This window comes from Sylvia atricapilla, chromosome 3, assembly GCF_009819655.1.
Source record: "Sylvia atricapilla isolate bSylAtr1 chromosome 3, bSylAtr1.pri, whole genome shotgun sequence".
Taxonomy (NCBI): Eukaryota; Metazoa; Chordata; class Aves; order Passeriformes; family Sylviidae; genus Sylvia; species Sylvia atricapilla.
In genome coordinates this window covers 73,403,525-73,423,024 of record NC_089142.1, presented here as the reverse complement: position 1 = coordinate 73,423,024, position 19,500 = coordinate 73,403,525, and the positions used below count along the sequence as shown (strand labels likewise).

At 37.7% G+C, this 19,500-nt stretch overlaps 1 protein-coding gene across 3 annotated transcripts in view; it reads left to right on the top strand.

Moving 5' to 3' along the window:
• Positions 1-19,500, top strand: part of SMOC2 (SPARC related modular calcium binding 2) — a 139,209-nt gene that overhangs the window by 43,485 nt on the left and 76,224 nt on the right. For all 3 annotated transcript variants that reach the window (XM_066315804.1, XM_066315803.1, XM_066315802.1), the window contains exons 2-4: positions 1,145-1,316; positions 13,555-13,661; positions 14,756-14,855. In XM_066315804.1, coding sequence (XP_066171901.1) covers positions 1,145-1,316; positions 13,555-13,661; positions 14,756-14,855 — 379 coding nt within the window. The remainder of the gene's footprint in view (positions 1-1,144; positions 1,317-13,554; positions 13,662-14,755; positions 14,856-19,500) is intronic.

Sequence of the window (19,500 nt, the reverse complement as noted above, 5' to 3'; positions counted from 1 at the left end):
CATGTTAAATGATAGGAAATGCAAATAGACGGCACTTTTAAGTATAAAGATTAAGGAGATTCATAAATCTTTTAATATATTTCTTATGTGCAATAAAATGCAGGGAAACTATATGTAACAAATTTTTAATTTTTAATCCCAAATACTACTCTCTGTCCTCTTTTTTTCTTTTCCTTGAAATTTTCCTCTTCATAATTTCTGTTTCTCATCTGACGTTCAAAATTTTCTCTACCTGAGGTTTGTAATGATGAAGTAGCACCAATGAAAACAGGGCTTTAGCTGGATGCAGATCTTTTCTTTTGCAGCTCGTGATGCTTAGGAGAATGGTTACCTCTTGGTAGCTGTATGCCTTGCTTAATTTTGTGCTTGTTTGGAAGAAGCAGAAGGGTAGAGAAATTCATCTGAGCACTTATTGAGTTCACTCCTCCCTGGTCTCAGAGTTTCAAGACCTCAGAAGATGAAGTAACACCTTTGTTTTTATCTGTCTGTTTTTGGCTGGCTTGTAGTAGCATCAGATCTGATTAGGGTTTTTTTTTGGCAGCACATTTCAGTGTGAGAAGCTCCTTCTTTCACAGTGCCAAGGATGATGCCAAACTCATGAGCCTTCCAGTCTTGGCATTGAAGGGATGAACAATTGAGCCAGGTTCAGTGTAGCTTTGTGTCAAAACTACAAAGAGGACCACTGAAATCCACAATAAGACTACTTATGTTAAAAATCCTACTTGGGTCTTAGAACAGACTTTTCAGCTTGTCATTGTAAGAATAAATAATACATATCTAATAAAATAGGTAAGCATTCATTGCTGTCTCATTTTTTATGTGAAGAATATTTCTACCATTACCATTTTCACTCCAAAAACTCCAAGTTGTTTTGAGATTCATAATGCTCGAAAGAGATTCAAAGACTCACTAATTGTGATGCTGGATTTAGTGTATGTTACAGAGATGTTGCAATCACTGCCATTTTACAGCAGCAGTGGAATAACCCCAGATATAACAAATCTGCTAGGATTTGAACAGACAAAACAGGCAGAACTTCCTTTTCAGTTTTGGGTAATATTTGTATGTCTTTGCTGGGAAAGGGACCACAGAGCATTTTTCATCTGGGAACAGCATTCCTAGCATTATTTTATTTTTATTCTAGTTTTTGAGAGTGGACCAAGACAAAGACAGAGAATGCAGCCTGGACTGTGCAGGTTCCCCTCAGAAATCACTCTGTGCATCTGATGGAAGAACTTTTCTGTCCCGGTGTGAGTTTCAACGAGCAAAATGCAAAGACCCTCAGCTGGAAATAGCCTACCGAGGCAACTGCAAAGGTGAGAAATCAAAGTTTCTCTTGACCATAATGAAAAATAATACACCTTAAAATAGTATTTGAAATACCTGTGAATTGAGAACCAGGAGTGTTGGACTTGAAGAATTTTCTAAAAGCAAGTGGGTTGAAATCAATCCTGTTATTTATCTTTAGATAAATTAGACAGCATAACATTATGCTGTCTAAAGATAAATTAATCTTGAGCCTTCATCAAAATTGTGACTCCCACAACCACTTATTTTTCAGTAAGTCACTATTAAGGAAATTGCATGGGCAGGTCCTTGTTCAGAAGGACCATATCACTGGCAAGTTCAGAGAAACTCTTACCATTGTTATCTAGCAAGGTTTCTTGTCCAGTACAATTTGGTATTTTGAATTTGAGAGGGTCAAATTAAGTCTTGTATTTCCCACTTGCAATCACATCGTGTGGCAGGGGTGATGGTGGTAGGGAAAAAGCAAAAACCAAAGAAAGCTTTGCAATCCATAGGGCTCTCACAGGCCATTGCTGCCTATATTATCTATTCATTTGCTACTGATCTCTGTTTAGAAAAATTGAGTGACTTGCAACCCTACAAAATCTCCGCAGTTAAATCTCTTAGTGTAGCGTGGTGCTAGACAATGCAGTTCTTTCCTGAAGTGTAGGGTGATTCCCAACACAATGATCTTTCTAAAATGTAAGATTATCAGTGGTCATAAAGATTTACTTTCCCTTTCTCTCTGTCCTAAAGAGAGTGGCAGGGAGTAGAGGTGGGCGAAGGGAAGAAAACCCCAGGGACCATACAAATTCTGCCTGTAGGAGGCAATTTTCCACATCATCTCTCTCCATTAGCTCCTGCAAACCTCTGAAGCACCAAGGCTGCTTCAAAGAGACATTCTGTCTCATCTTCTGCCGGGATGAAACAGTATCCTCATTCTTCAGTCCTTTCATAGTAAACCATTGTATTACGTGATGGATCTATTTACTATGGTGAGCAAGGATAACATAATGAAGCTACCTGAGCCAAAGCTTTTGTTACACTCATGAACGACAGAGACAATTATTGTGCACTTGGTATTTGTTCATTTTATACATTAGAGCTTTCTGGAAATTAGCTTTGAGTGTTTTTCTTTATTTTTTTAATACCATATTGAAAAGTAATCTGCAAGAAATTTTCTTCATTAAGATTAGAATTGCTCTACTGAAGGTTTCCTCACTGATGCTGCCAAATTTTTCTGCAGTCAATAGCTGCAATTTGGAGAAGTGCCCATTTGCTGTTTATTTATTAATGCATAGAGTAGAATTGTATAAATGGAATTTGACATCTTAAGCACCTTAAATATTGCTGGTAACAGATACACGTAATGTTCTCTTCAATCAGAAGATTTCTCCTTTGATTTGTAATAGGTAGATATGTACTGATAATGCATTTGGTCAGTATCAGCAAGAGATCTGTGCTCTTTTAATTTTACATTTTCATAGTATTTCTTATTCAGTAAAGCAATATTAAATTTTGAGGTGACCAGTGTCTTTATTCCTATTTATATCTGCAATCATCAGAAGTATTTCAAGCTGTAAAAAAAAAAAAAAAAAAAAAAAAAAGTTTTAAAGAAGGAAAATGTGATTCATCAGCCTAGCTGCAGTTTCAGTTTTAGCATTGCTAGGGCTAGTTCTGATAGTCACATCAAACATTCTGAAAGAGCCAAGGAAGTCTTGTGATTAAGACCTTTTGAGCCAGTTGCTTTTGAGTGGTGAAATTTACTGTTGCAGGTGGTGCTTAATCAAAAAGCAGAGGGCTGTTTCAGAAAAGTGCTGTTTCAGAACTGCTTCAAAAAGTGATGTTTCATCGGAGAACAATTTTAAAGGTTTCAGAATTTACTTTCATTCTATGTAGGGATATGGAAACAGATCCTTTTGGAAGTGTTTGTCTGTACCCCTGAAAAAAATTGACACCCACTCTAACTCCCCATTAAAGCATTGGTTTTGAAGCAAGTTTTGAGCATGCAGGTGAAGAAACATGCATGTTTTCATGTGGATGCTCTGAAGGGAGAAAAGAGGTGATTCCTGGTATTGACTTCACAACTCGTAATCTATGGCATGATAATCACCCACCATTGATCAAAAAAGGCAATCTTAAATCTGTCTCCTCCTGTCTTCTGAAAAAATCCTTATTCATCTCAAAAAATTCTTCTCTGAAAACAAAATATTTTCAGGTATTAATTTAATGATGACTAGCTCTTTGTTTGATTCAGTCTGTTCAGTAGAAATCTGAATACCTTGATAATTTATGTTGACAGCCTTTTGGAATAATTTTGTTTAATCTTGTTTAGATATTCGGAACTGTGATTTCTTTTTACATCTGTAAGAAATTTTGAATGACTACCAGGCTGATGTCTCCTTTCTTGGTTTCTTTTCTCCTGAGAAGGCAAATTTATGTTGACTCTTTTTTCTCTTAAGTGTTCTCAACACTTTTCTCAACTATTTGATTTCAAACACTAAAATACTAAAAAGTGCAAAGGGATAGTTTGCTCTGTGTGTGCTTGTTTCTTTTCTAATTCAAGTTTCATTCACAGCAAGAGTGCTCAGCCCCAGAAATTCTTTAGCATTTCAAAGGAAACCATTTTTAGATCCTAGATGCTAAAGATCTAGGTACTACAGTAGATCTAGGATCTACTGTGATCTAGAGCACAGTAAAATGGCTGCATTTGAACAGTTTTTTCCCTTGTACTTCTATTTTAGTTCTTGATGATTGCAGCAAAGGTCAAAACAGTTTAAAGAAACCTGAAAATGAATGAACCCTGAACCTTCCACTCATGTCTGAAAGAACCCACCTTTAACAAAACAAGCATCAAAACAGACTGTTCTGTTAGCTTTGTTTTTTTTTTTTTTTTTTTTTTTTTCTTTCTGACAACCTTATTTTATAACTTTTTTTATTTTAAGCCCACTTCCAGCCTTTGCTGGAATCCATTGCTAAGCTTGGAAATGTTATAAGAAGTTAAAATATTGTAAATTTTCCAGCCTACTTTTGGAGTTTCTAAGATCTCAAATCATCTTTGTACACTGTAGATGAACATCCACATTTTTTGGATATTTTCCAAACAAAATCTTAATTCTGAAGTTCTGGAGATTTGCCACTTGCTTGACACAGACATTTACTGTGCAACAAGATTACAGATCTAATAAATAAATGTATGTTGACAGCTGAGAAATACTACTTGTGTTGTTTAGCTGTTAGGACTGTTAAAATATCACCTGTGATGGGATCAACCACATGCACACACAAGTGCTTCTCAGTAAATCTGGCCCAGCATAGCCAAGGGAACAAAACATACAAGAAGTGGAAAAGCAATATAATTGCTTTTAAACTGCTCAGAAAGACAGACGCTATGTCTGCACAAATTAATTAAGCAATGCAAGCAGACGCTATGAGCACCAGGCAGGTAAGGTAGTAAATGCTCCCTGTTGCACTTTGGGCACTGGCCAGCTGCACTCTCCTGAGGACTATATCTATATGGCTCAGGGAAAAGATGGGCCAAGGAGTGTTCCCAGCAGGCAGCATCCACAAAGGTGCCTTTTTTTACAGATTTAAGGCTGTTCAGCTTTTCTTTTTACTTTTTTTTTTTTTTTTTTTTCTCTTCTTGTTTCTTAAATAGCATTAAGAATACTCATTTCATTTCTCAGTTTGTTTTTAAGTGAATGTACCAGGCCCATAACTGGAGCCCTGGAGACTAAAATTCTGGATCTATTAAGTAAGTGGCTCAGAAATAACATTTGGTATTCTGGCATTGCGATCAATGAAAAAAACCCAAATTCATATGTACCGTCTTGCCAGCATACCTCTACCCTAACACAGAGTTCTTAAAATATCCCAGCTGAGGTACTTGGATTTTGTAGCTTCACTAAAATAAGGCTTCTCTAGTGGCTGGAGTTTTGATACAAATTGTCAATCACTATAAAATCTCCACCACCAGCTAGCATCACATTTCCTTTCTTCACTATTGTCATGTAACAGCAACCTGGGTTTGTAAGCAACTGCTAAACTGGACTAGTGTGGGAAGACAAATGCAGATAGTGCTGGAGGCAATCTTGCCTCCCATATATTGCAGCTGTTTTAATTACCAAAGAGTGGGAACAGCCTTGCCCTCACAGCTATGGGTGTGAGAGAGGGTGAGCTCCCTGGTAGGGAGTCAGTTGGAGTCTGCTGGCTGTGCTGTGAGCAGGAATGGGCAGGAGGTTGTGCGAGGGACAGGCAGGGTTAGGTGGCCGTGCTAGGGACAGGAAGAAGCGAGCTGGAGTTGCAGAAGGAAGAGAGAAGGAGAGAAAGAGCCAGAGCTGTGTGGAGCTGCCCATGGGAGGCTAACAGAAAAGGTACAAGAGGCTTCTATACAATAAGGTGTTGATGCTTGCAGGCTTTTTCAGTGTTAGTCGTACCTCCTCTGTCAGGCTTGTATAAATCTCTGAGTGGTTCCTAATAAAAATTACAATGCTTTACACAGTGACATTTAATTTCTGAGAGGTTTGGAATTTAATCTGTCTAACACTGAGTGTTTTCAGAGGTGGCCCCAACAGTGACTTACTGCTTTGTGAGTACACCAAGGAGAGCCATCACACAGAGTTGTGCTATTGTTATTCTGTAGCTATGTGAATTTCCTTTCTCCATGGGAAACCCTAGGTAGATCATGTTTAGCTGAATTCATTTATGGTATCTTAAAGGGCCTTAGTGTTTAAAAATGCTGTTCTTTTATGAGCTATCAAAGATAGAACAAAAGGTAATATCTTCTTTCTCAGGAGTCACATAAAGAGCCAAAGCGCATCAAAATATGAGTGAAATTTCTCATAAAACAGGTATTTTGCTATTTACTTTCCTTAATGGGGAAAAAAAGTGCTCAGCATTTGTTTCTTTAATTTAGGGCTTTCAGGGATAGTGAGGTTTCATTAATTTAAACTATTAGAACAATAAGTTAATGAATGGTTTAAAAACATGTTTAAATAAACTGAAATTTCTGCCTTTGTATAAACGTGCTAATAGGATTTTCCCTTTGTGAAGAGAATGAAGGCATTGCTGGGCAGTAGTTGTTTTGAAACCACAAGTTAATCTAGTCCCATAATTAATGAATCCAAGCATAATTTGGAGAAACATTACTCTTGCCTATTAGCTAAAGAACTGGGTTGTAAATGCTGGATGCGGTTTCTAAGTGCACACCCTTTGCAGGATTCCCATGGAGCTGCCATCCAGCTCAGGTTTGCCTGTGAGCCAGGCGGGCGTGAGCCTGTTGTGTGCTCACAGTGCCCGAGCACGTCCCTTAGCACCGTGTGGGCAGGGACCTTGGCTTGGCCAGGGCACCTGCTGCCTGGAAGGCAGCCCTGTGGGATGTGTTTGGGTGCTGGAACATGCTCCCAAGATGTTTCCTTTGGGGAGAGGAAAAGGCAGTGACTAGGTATGGTTCTTTTTCTAACTAAGAGGAGTCAAAGTGGGACTGGACCAAGGTGTCAGTCTTAAAAATAAACCTGACCAGAGTGAGACCTTGCATAGTCTGAACACTGAAAACAGGACAGTTTTCACATGTCCTCAGCTCTCCTTTTAGGAGGGTAAAAAAAAATGATGCAGGGTTTTTTACTATTTTGAAAATATATTTAAAAAAGAATATTTTGAGAAGTGGTACTAACTTTAGGATTTTTGAAAATAAACCTCACAGGAGGAAGATTGATTAAATTATATGGCAGATTTTTTTTTCTAATACTTTCAGCAAGGATCTCTCTCCTCCTTTTCAGATGTATTTTCTCGCTATAGACACTATGTTTAATCTGTAAGATGACTGCAAATTTCCAGACTGTGATGCTGGCAATCCTGATACAAACACTTGTCAGTCTCAACCTCATTTTGGCTTTGAGTCTTCATTTATATTTTGTGCCAAGATGTTACATATCAAGCCACTGTAGTAAGTGCTGAGAAACAAAATATTCAACATCTTGGTGAAAAAGGCATCTACATATAGAAGTTGCAATTTATGTTATCTCTTAAAGCAAGTGGAGTTGGCTTCTGATTTTATTTTCTAGTAAGCATCTGTGTGAGAATTAGGAAACTAGACTTCTGCAAGCTATCAAATCTCTGCTCTTCTCAGAAAGCCTAGTGTAGCCTTTGGCATCTAAAACATTAGAAAGCTGTTGCTTTAGTTTTTCTTGAAGTATTTTATTCCATTCTACTCAGACTGTATCTCCCTAAATGTGACTGTTAGCAAACTGAAATAGTGTGCCAAGAGGGAATCCAGCTCAGCATTCCTTATTTTATCTTAGAGCTTAGATATCTAAATTGCTGTGTGGTTGCAAAATGTTTGGGGTGGGGGGGAAGAAAAAGCAAAAGCAAAAAGAAAACAACAAAGAAACCCCACACTGCCTGGCTCTGTCTATTAGATGCCAATAGAGGAGAGTTTAGGCTAAAATTGCTCTGCTGTTTTGTTTGAATCCAGAATGCAGCTATAAAAATAAATAGTGTAAGAATTGGCCAGCTCTTGTCACGAAGCAGCAAGTCATTATTTTATGGCTGTGTCAGGCTACATGTCTGTGCTGACATCCTGTCCAACCCAATATCTCTGCATCTTTAAAACCGATACTTTCTGCCTGTATAGTTTGCTACATGTTTCCTATCACTAGAGGCTTCAGCTTTTTGTCTGCTTTGCTGTTAGATGTGATCAGTTCTTTGCAAAATACATTGACCTAGGTAAAATATAATGGGAATTTTTCATGCGTAGTTTATTCCACATAAACCAAGTGATGTCTTGTGCTTTTAATAAAATTTTTGTGCTAAATTAGCTGTAAACTAAGATTGTTTGACTTTTATCATATCACTGCCAGTTACCAAAAGGGTATAGCAGTGGGAAAGAAAGACAGAAGCAGAAATAAATTCTGTTTTTGTTTTTAGGACAATTCAGTAAGGTGCTCAGGTGAACAACTAAATTGAAATAGCTTGTTGCACTGCATGTTTCTAAGTTTAAGGACAAGCAGAGACAGGTATTCTGGCAAAACAGAAGTGCAAAGAGAAACAGTGAAAGATGTTTGGATTATGTGTATCTGCACTAGGTCTGCTTGTTCACATCTGTGTGACTTTAGAAAAGCTTTCTCTTTTGTGTAAGAGCTGACTGCCTGTGGGAAGCTCTCAAGGAAACCCACAAATGATTACCACTTATATATAGTCCTTACGAAGTAGTGAATATTTCTGATCAACAGAATATTCCACCTATAATAAAATAACTAAGTAAAGGATGAAGTGTACTTTTTGCATAAATAGATAACAAGCTTGTGTCAAACACAATAACCTCTATCAAAGCAAGCAAAATTGCTCTATGTATTGGGACTGAGAAAGGTATTTTTATTCTTACTACAATACATAGCAAACCAAGAAATACCAGCTGAACTAAACTGAAATCTTTGCAAGAGGTTTATCGATACTTTTGGCAAGCTGCTACTTTTCCATGAGAGAATCTGGGTTAGGACTCCCTGTAGAGCTCCAAAATTCCTGTAAATCAGGAATGTCATACTGAATGTCACCTTAGGGATGGCATTTACACCCTTGATGGGTTTGTGTCATTGTTATAAACTCTGCAGTAGTAAACTTCTCTCTGTTTGATATATTATTCAAGGATTAGCTAGCAGAGTTGAAGTTGGTGCATGTTTTTTCCCTGAAGCTGAGTGGTTTTCGAGCTGTACTGTTGGAAATAAAGCATAAAATGAGATTAGTTCCAAGTCAGGCTGGTCCTATTTGTGAGGTTAACTCTATTTCCAGAATTTCCTGTTGACTTCAGTGCTATCTCAGGAAGATTCTGCAGCAATGCAGTGGCACCATTTAATTTCATAGGTGGAAGTTTTCCCTGTTGCACAGAGAAACCTAGATCAGAATTAAGATGACTTTTTATTTTGCTTGTGCTTTCTGGTCACTGGTTTCCCCTGGAAGCCAGAGTTGTCACCGGGGCAATTCAGAAAGGCCTGCCCAAACAGCTACAACTCTGTGCTCTCATAAGTTCTGTATTTCTGTCCACTACCATATACCCATTTTTGTGTTCTGTTGTGCCCTCAAGATGAGTTTGTTTTATTAAACCTCTGGTTGCATTTGCAGTTCTAGTGCTAAGTCACAGAGGTACAATCAACACATTGGCCAACATACTGTGCTAAAATGCAATAAACCTTGTACCAATCCAGTTTGACAGCTAACAGAGCCCCAGTGAGCTGATTTAAGTAAACTCATGCATCTTCATGCTCAATTTCTATGCCAGGAGATTTTTTTTCTCCCAATTCCCCACAAGGTTGTGGGTTGTAAAAGCCCATTTACCTGGAGTTGGGGGGATAAAGTGTCACTGAGTTAGTCATTGACACGATTCCAAATTACAGCTGGACATGCAGATCTGCAAAATTAGTTTTTTTCACTGTATGACTATAGGCAAATTAAACCATATGTTACCCAGATTTTAACAGTTCTTAGAACCTAATGGTCTTTTCACCGGGTCATATACCAGAATCCAGCTTGAGCCTTCTGGCTTCCTTATTAATGCTTCAGTTAAGCTGAGAAATAAAGTAGAGTGGGAATTCTACTAAGAAGCCAATAACAGTTTCAAGTCCCTTATTTTTCTGCTCGAAAGTTCCAAAAGTTTAAACAAAAACAGATTTTAAAAAAAGAGTAAAAATAAAGCTTTACAGCATTACACAGTGTCTGTCATCCTTCCAAAATCTTGCAGCCTCAGAGTCCCCTCTACTCAGGTTTGTCACCAGAGGGACACTGCTTGCCTCGTAAGAGTTTAGCCTGCTTTTGTCAGGGCTAATGCTGAAAAGTCAAAAGCTGTGGGCTGATTAATCATACTAGGTCAGTCCTATCACTTTTCATTCTTGGTCTTCATTTCAAAACAATCAGGGTCCATCCTGCTCTGAATGATTACTGTCCTAGATAAATAGCAAAGTTGAATATGTGTGTGGGAGACTTTACTGGTACCCATCCCCTTAGATGGATTGATTGATTTATGCAAATTCTGCCAAACCACATAAGTCTAGACTCATCCTATTAATTTGATATTCATGTGAGGCATTTTCATTACCTGCACTACTACAAGGAACACAGAGGGGCCTGTAGACAAGAATTGTCTGTGCAGTCAAAAGAGGCTTCATACAGTGAATCCCAGATTTGGCTTTGCTGAATGGCCATGAAGAATGGCCATGTGGAAGGCTTTTCTCCCTATGGATTAGATGTCACCCATCTCTTATTTATGCAAGGTGTACCTACAAACTATCTCTTGCTGGTGTTTTGATGAAAGCTCATGTTTCAGGCTTTCTCCCAGTCAGGTCAGGAAAAAATCTTTTTCATCCTTTTTCAGCTGTTATTTTGCATAAATCTATAGCCCTTAAATATCTTGAATTCTTTTTTTCGGAAAAATTGCTGGAAGTTATGCAACAGATTTTGAAGGCATTGCAACCAGGGCATAAAGGCAGATGATGTAATCTTAGAAATTCATTGAAAATATTATAATTCCTTTCTCTTCAGTGATCTCTTTATTTGGAGGAAATTAGCTCCTCTGAATTAATGATTTAATGGTCACTAGAATTCTGAATATGAATGTTTTTATATTTCTTCTTTTTTATCTTGATCATCTAATTTCATTTCTTCTATCAGGTTTAGACCTCTACGCTGTGTCATAATTATTCTTCTGCAGTAACACCTCAGCAAAATTAAAAAAAACCCAAACAAACCCAGAACTGGAAATAATATTTTGATTTCCTCATGGTTTCATTTTGTGTATGCTGAAGAGCAGTAATGCTCAACAGGTTTAAAATGTTTCCATGGTTATATAATACAAAATATGACTTCAAATGTGAATTTTATATTCCAATAAATTTGGTGACTGTTGTTTTTAAAGCATATTAGATCATCCACGAATAGGAGGCCTTTAGAGCATCAGGCTGTTTAGGAACAAGTGGTGGACAGTTTTGGAGAACTTCTTCTTTCTTCTTGGCATATTTTCATGATAATTCAGCTATTGAAGATAATTTACAACCCTGCTGGTACTATACCAGAGATCTTATGTGATGGAATTTATATCACTTTTCCTTTTAGACATTTAAACCACATGTCATTCTAGAAAAACGAGGACAGAGGTTCAACAAAGGAGTGATTTATTTTCAGTTAAAATGCTAGCTACATTAAAACCACATGTTATTAAGTACTGTATAACCAAACCATGCTCAGAAGAATGCTTACGACACCAAAGCTTGCTTAAAATAATTTTTTTTCCCCCAAAATACTTTGGCAGTGCGCACATTAACAGATTTTACCTGAGCTGCATAGTACGTTGGCAATACTTCTCCCTTGGAGAAACAAACTATTAAAGTGCCATAGTACAAATTAATTCAGTTCCGTATCATTTTTCTTTCTCACATTTCTGGGTGGTTGAACTTCTCTGTTCCTTTCAAGTATCATTGCATCTCGGTGAGTATCTCTCCTGAAACAGCATAAATCAATTGATGCTAATGCTGAAACATAGTTTTTTCGAAGTGAAACTGTTGGGATTTGGAGCATACTAGCAACATGAACTCTCACAGTGCTCCTATGAGAAGAGTAAAGTAACACACAGAACTAGTGCACATGAATCCAAGATCAGGAGGGAAACAGAAAGGTTAGAGTTAAGGGGCCCCAATTTTGTTTTCAGAATGCATGTGCTTAGGACAACTTTCTGTCCTCGATATGCTATACTTCCACACCAGATTGCCTAGGACTTGAAGGGATTTTTTAATTCTTATGTTGCCAGGTGAGTTGTCTAAAGCTCAGTGGAGGTGACAAGGAAAGATTTACCCTATGAAAAGGAACTTTTGCCATTCCACTGTTTCCAGGCTGGTTCTGTGAATGTGTGTCTAGATCATACTGGCACGGAGAGGGTGCTTCAGGGACTGGGAATTCGTCTGGCTCACCTGTGTGCTTCTAGGAATGCAAACCTCTGTCCAGTACTGTTGCATCACTGTTTAGATTCTGTTCAATTTGCAACTTGCATGGACTAGAAACGCTGTTCCCATGCATTTGAAGAACCACACAAGCATTAATGAATCACCACAATACCCTTCTCTCACATGTAATCACTGAACAGTTTTAGCCTTAAAATGCAATTAACCAGTTTCTGTCAAACAGTCTTCAAAACAAATAGAAATCAGAAGCAGCAAATTTCTTTACTTGTATGTTTGAAATCATTCTAATTCAGATGTTACAGTCACATCTTGAAGTCATTAATGCTACCTTAATCTTGCCTGGTATTCTCATTTTTCCTGAAATTGCTTACCTCAAGCAGATTCTGAAGTTCTGATTCTGCCTCAGCAACATGCTAAAATTTGTAGTGTAAAAGGTACAACACCTTATGTTATGTGTCTTTTTTAAGCTCTTAGTTGCCTAACTGAAATAAAGTATATGTAGTAAACAAAATAGTTTATTATATAATAGAAACTTCCCTGAATTAAAGCTGGCTGGTTTGCTCTTTGATCTCTTGGATGGAGACCAATACCAAGTAACAAAGGAGATGGTTCAAGAAACCTCACAGTGGACAAAAAAGGACCATGTTGTAGACTTGATGTCCCACACTTAAATCACAAGCTGTAACATTGAATTTTAGCATAATATGAATCTTTCATATCCAAAATTATTATTTAATCACCTTCCCAATAAGTCCCTGCAATGCTGTACTGTATATATATGTATGTATGTATACACACACACACACACACACACACACACACACACACACATATATATATATATATATATATATAACCAGCTTGGTGGGGACATCTGTAGTCATAGCTGAAGTGGCTGCCTGATTGCAGTAAGTAGGAAGCACAAGGCAGCTGCGCTCCTGTTGCCTCCTTTGCCTTTCCTGAAGCACTAGAAAGTTGCTGCCAACAGCTCTGAAAGAATATTGTGGGGTGCATCGTGGCAGTTATTGCAGTGTTAAATTGAGAGGAAAAGCTGTAGTTGGGGCTACTCCTTGGTGGCATTTGAAACAGAAAGGTTTTCTGTCCAGCCATCTCTCCATTTCATTTCCCAGTTATGGATTATTGTCCAGAAGTTATTGTCCTGCATTGATTCTCTTCCCTAAAAATAATGCAAATTGATCATACATTTTCACTTAAAATTCTGATTCTCTTTGCATAAACCTGAGTTGTCTTTTTCATAATATGGGCGATCACCTATCTTTTCTTTGTATTGCATCATCCAACTGACTTATCTTTTCCCTTTCTCTAGATGTTTCTAGATGTGTGGCTGAGAGGAAGTACACCCAAGAACAAGCTCGCAAAGAATTTCAGCAAGTGTTTATCCCAGAATGCAATGATGATGGCACATACAGTCAGGTTGACAATTTTTTATTCAGTGTCTTGCATGACTGGAAAATCAGAGTATGTGTGCTTGAAAAGGATGAGGAAGAGACAAACGTAATGAAGGGAAATGTAATTTCAAAATTAAATGTCATTTATGCCAACATGTTAAAAAAAATGGAAGGAAAGTCTGTGTTATGTGTCGAGTCCTTGTTCTCTTTTTCACAGTTGGCCAGCGAAAGAGCCAAACATTACCACTGTTCGTGTAATACACTCCCTGCTCTTGTAGGATGAGGCATCTGAGTCATTCTTGTAGCCCCCTGAATACTCATCAGATGTTAAAATGCTTGGAATTTGTGATCTGTTCCTGATTTGAACCAGAAATCTTGTGACTGGAGTCTATATCTTAAGCGCTAAATCATGAATCATACAGAATCCTTCTTTATTCTTCATGAACCATATGGTCTGAGACTAATTTACTTAGATCACGGAATTCAGAAGGAACAGAATTACAAGCTTATCCTGAAGTATATATTCCAGTCATGATCACTTTCTGTCCCCTCTGTACTGGATTTTGGTCATGGAATTGTGCAGAAGACAATTTTTCTAAGCATGATGAGGCAAGTGATATTGGCCCTTAGAAAATATAATGCAATTGATTTCTAAGTGGAATTCCAAGAGTTTCCTTTCTGACAGCTTGGGATATGAATAATGCTGGCAGAAGCACTCTGTCCTGCTCCTTCAGTGAGTGGAACAATATGTTCTCTATGTGGGAAAAAACTCAGGATTGCTTGTTTAAGAAACAGTTTATGTATCCCTTGAGGAACTTCCTTGTGAGGTTTTTATAACACCTGCACCTCACTCGTCTAAGACAGGGTGTAAACAACCACATATTTCAATAGTTTTCCCCTCCATTTGATTCTGAAGGACCTAAGTACCATACTTAGCTTGAAATATGCTTTATACTAAAAAAATACATATAGGACTGAGATGGGCCCATTGTGGTTTATTGTTCTAGGTTTTATCAGTATAGGCTGCTGGAGAAGTTTCTGTACTCAGGTGCCATGAATGCTGGGGAACAACAGGCATGTGTCTGACAAGCTGCATATGGTTTTTGTTGTTTCTGGCAGGTTCAGTGCCACAGTTACACTGGATACTGCTGGTGTGTTACTCCCAATGGCCGTCCCATCAGTGGTACTGCTGTGGCCCACAAAACTCCCCGCTGCCCAGGTAAGTCTTGTTTGTCTGGCTAGGTTATGACAGTGCGTCATGAGTAGCAGAGTTTATTTGTGGCTTCTGATTAAACTTAAGCAAAAGAAGCTCTCACTGGAAGAGTGGTTCAGCCCAGGAAAAGGTGGTGGTGGAAGCTGTGGATTCCCCATCCTTGGCATTTGGTAAAATTCAACTGAATGAGTCTCTGAGAAAGTTGGTCTAACTTTTCATGTAGCCATGCATGAAGTCTGAGATCACTGCCACCTTAAGTCCTCCTGTGATTCTAGGATCCAGCTACTTCATTTGTGTCATTAATCTAGCTATTAAAAATTTTCTGCAGTGGTCATTTATACCATATTGATGTGTCCATATATGAAACCAGGTGACTGAATTGCTGATATAGCACTTCATGTTATAAACTGTCTTGCACATAAACCCACTGCAAAAACATTTCAGAGGGATTTTGTGTTTTTTGATAATTCAAATATTTAGAGAACGGGAAAAATTAAGTGGAAATGCTCATTTCTAACATAGCTCAATGAAAGAACTCCCACAGCACATTCTCTGAATGACCAAATCTAGAGGAAAAATAAAAATAGAATAAAAGCATTCAGAGCAAAATTAAAAAAACCTGCCAGCAGAAATTAACTGGCAAATCAAACTCACTGCCTTGCATGCTGCCTTTTGTCTTTCATCAGGACAATTAATAGGTTCCATTTTTCAGGGGGTTGCTACTGACCTTATTTCATTAACACTGATGATAAGTATAAATCCTGAGCATATGGTTGTCAGAATCACTGTTCAGACCCCTTGAGGTTGAGAGAATTGTACAGATATAGCTCTACAAATATTTACAACTCTATCTATTGTACAACTATTTGTGCTGCAGCACCTTTTTCTGTCAGCAAGTGGAAGAAATAGCTTTAAAAAGCCAATCCTGTAGTGGTAATGAAGCTGAAAAAGAAAATGGATCAGGGAATTTACCTGTCCTGACCTACTTCAATCATTCAAGCACAACATTGATGTTTTTAATAAACAGAAGGAGGAAAGAAGATACCACTGTGGAAGGTTCAGCAAAGTTTATAGAAAGTATTTTTATTTTTAAGGTCTTTTGAGTTAAAATGACCTGCAGAATCTTTCCACATCTTGTCTGTAGGTGAACTTTATCCAGCAATAATACTCTTCAGAATATTCCTTTTAATCCAGTCTGAAAAGTCACTGTGAAACAAGACTCAATTTTGAAAAATAATATAAAATATTCAGGAACATTTAAAATAAAGGAAAATGCACATTCATTTTCATTTTAGTGTCATTATCATTCACGACTGATCTGCATCTTCAGAAGACACATAGACGTGTCTTCTTTAGCTGTGGATGCGCCATCCTTGGAAATGTTCAGGGTTGGGTTGGATGAGGGTCTGAGCAACATAGTGTAGTGGAAGGTTCCCTACCCGTGGCAGGGGGTTTGGAATGAGATGAACTTTAAAGTCTTTTGCAAACCAATCTGTGATTCTATGATGCAATGGCTAAGACAGCACTTTTGTGCTTCAGTGTAATTTTGAGTAGAGATGTTTTTACATGTCCATAGCCAGGGCTTCGCTGAGAATGCACATTTGTTTCTTTCTCTGCAAAATCCATTTTTAGCTTCCTCCCTGCCTGTCCTTTCACTGACATCAGTGAAAAAAGGGTTATGCTGATGCTGAAAGTTCAATAAATAGTTGTTTGTCAGGTGTCTTGTAACACATGGCACTATTTTGGCTCAAAATTCTATTGAATTACTTGCTATATTTTCACTTTTTGTATTTGTACTGGTGTTAATGAGGAGCAACTGCAGTGTAGTTCCCATATAATTAATCAATTAATATGAGAATTATTCTATATCTCTACAGGAACCTAACCCTAGTTCCTCTCAAAGGTATACTCATGTGCCTAGCAGATAAACTGCCAGACTACAGCTCATTTTTCGAGGGGATGGAAGGGAATATTATTTTTGCAGAAATGTTAAAGTGAAGGTCATAATAGCCTTCAAATGGAATTTAGTAGCTCAGAAATAAATAAACTGCTCCAGGGCACAGGTGAGTATTCAGAGTCTGATTTTGATCCATGGAAAGACTGTGGGTAATATTTCAGTTGTTATGAGACCCTGTGGGATTATTTCTGCACATTTTGTCCCCTGCTTGTAGCAGTGTTCTCTTGTTTTACTGTTCATCACTTCTCCTTTGTCCCTCAGGAAAGAAGTCCAGCTACAGCAGAGTTTGGAAGTAAGACTTGGAATACTAGGGGAATTTGCAGTGGTATTTGCTAAGGACTCAATTTTGAGAGATCTGGAAAAACCTTCTCATTCAACAGAGAACACAGCTACAGATTTTCTCAGAAAGTTATGGGGTATAATAAAGCAAAACTTAGTTCATGTATTGCAAAATGAAAGTCTGATGCACAACTGCATCCTTCTCCTATTTCCAAGTATATATTCAAAATTGCCATCTGTTTAGGATAACGGAGTCAGGGTTGTTTTTTTTTTTTCCCTCTCAAAAGTGTTGATGTTTTCCAGATCACTATTGATTCCCTTTTGTACTTTTTTATTTCGTATGACTACACAGAGGAATTATAACCAAGACTTTAGTGTGTCAACTGAAGTTGTGTAGATGTATTCCTGTTTCAGCTAGTATGACAGATGCCATTTCTGCCAGTACTGTTGTCCCTTGTAAGTCCAGTACACTGTGTCTTGATAGCCTTGATGCAGGAATTGCCTTGCTATTTTTGATATGCAGGCAGATCTCCCGCAGTGGTGGCATCCTGACGCCAGCATGTTTGTGTATTTTCACTGCTTCTGTGAAGGCTGGATACTATAAGTATTTCAAAGACATTTATAAAAATTTCAAGATCTTTTTTGCCATGTTTTTCCATTAGAGGAAAATTTGTAGAGACAATTAAGATGTTTTCCTAATGATTTTCTTGTAGGTAATGTGCTATCATAGAATGTATGAAAATTTCTTCCTTTAATGAAAATATTCAGTTAGTTTTCCATTCTAGGTTAGTTCTTCAGCAGCTTCAGATAAGATTCAAATACATGTCTCATCAACTGTGGTGTTCTGAAATTACAGGATAATTTCTTGCCTTTCATCCCCTCTCGGTGGAACTACCTTTGGTGAATGCTCAGAAATAAAAAAGAAGAACATGGCAGTCTGAAAGAACTTGAATTTTAACAAAGGAAATACTGAGCAGAATTTTGGATGGGCAGTTAGGAGTTTGGTTTAGCAATTCCAACCCCCATCCATACTTCTCATTTACTGTGTGATACTGGATATGCAAAACTACCTCTACATGTCCCTAACTGTTCAGGTTGGTTAGCTGAATGACATGGTGTTTCCTAAAGTTATGTCAGGTCCAAAAAGCGTCCCATATGTTTTTTTTTACATATCAAAAACAGTTGCCTGAGCCATTTTATGCTCACCGAATTGTTCTTGTTGCTCTTATTTAAGCTACCTTTTGTGTAAGAGACATAAGAAGTGGAAGGATGAAGGTCATAAGAAGCATTAAAAAATGCAGGACTTTCCAACTGTTTTATGTAAAGCTTTGCTTTAATTTGCTTTAATGCTGTATCTTTACCTGAAAGAGGCTCTTCCATCCTTTTCAGCTTTTCCCATATCAACATTTGTTACTGCTAAGACACACATGATAAATCTCAAAATGCTGTTCCACTCCATCAAAATAGTCTTCACTATTACAGGAGCAATGGTAAGAGGGACAGTAAATCAAACACATTCCCATGACAGCATTAAAAACAAAGCTCCTTAAAAATGATTAATGTCTCCCAGTACTTTCACTAAAGTACACCAGACATGAAGACAGGACATTTTTACAACTCTCCATCTCTGTTATCAGCACTGCAGGGACCTACAGAAATTCCATAGGCAGTGAGTTCTGAGAAATGGGGCACAAGTTGAGAAGCAGGTGTTATATTATCATTGGAAAACACAGTCTTTGCCTATTGTAGGGGGTTTGTGCCCTGTTGAATATGTTGGGCGCCTGACAGTGAGATTGCAGAGGTATGGAGACAAAGCTACTGTGAAGTAGCTTTGCTACCTTTTGATTTAGATGGCATAATTATCTTTTATGGACAAAATACAAGTAAGTACATTTAAAAATTCAGAACTCTTCAGAACAGTGTAGCATTATGACCAGATAATATGATGGAAAAAATATATTTGGGAAGGCAATGAACTTTTAAAACAGTTTTTGTTAGCTGGAGAAAGATATCTATCCTTGAATCATCTAGATATTTTATCTTCATGCATAGTACTTTGTCTATACATACACAGTTAGATACAACCATAGGTGAGATAGGAATAGTAGTTTACCTTTCCTGATATCTGCATTCAGTGATTATTTATCAAATATTCTTCAGCAGGAGTTCAGAAACCATTATCTAAACTAGGTAATAATAGGCTTTGACCTTTTTTCCCATGGCCCAGTCCCTTATGATCAGAATGACAGAAAATGGATATGCTAAAATCACAAACCACAAAACTCATATATCACATTCCCTGGAAGATTGACTGTGCTGCTCCTCAGATGCTGTTGGAGTGAAATTGGATGGAATTGTGGGGTTTGCAATAAACTAAGGCATAAATATGTTTGCCTTTTAATCAGAATATAAATG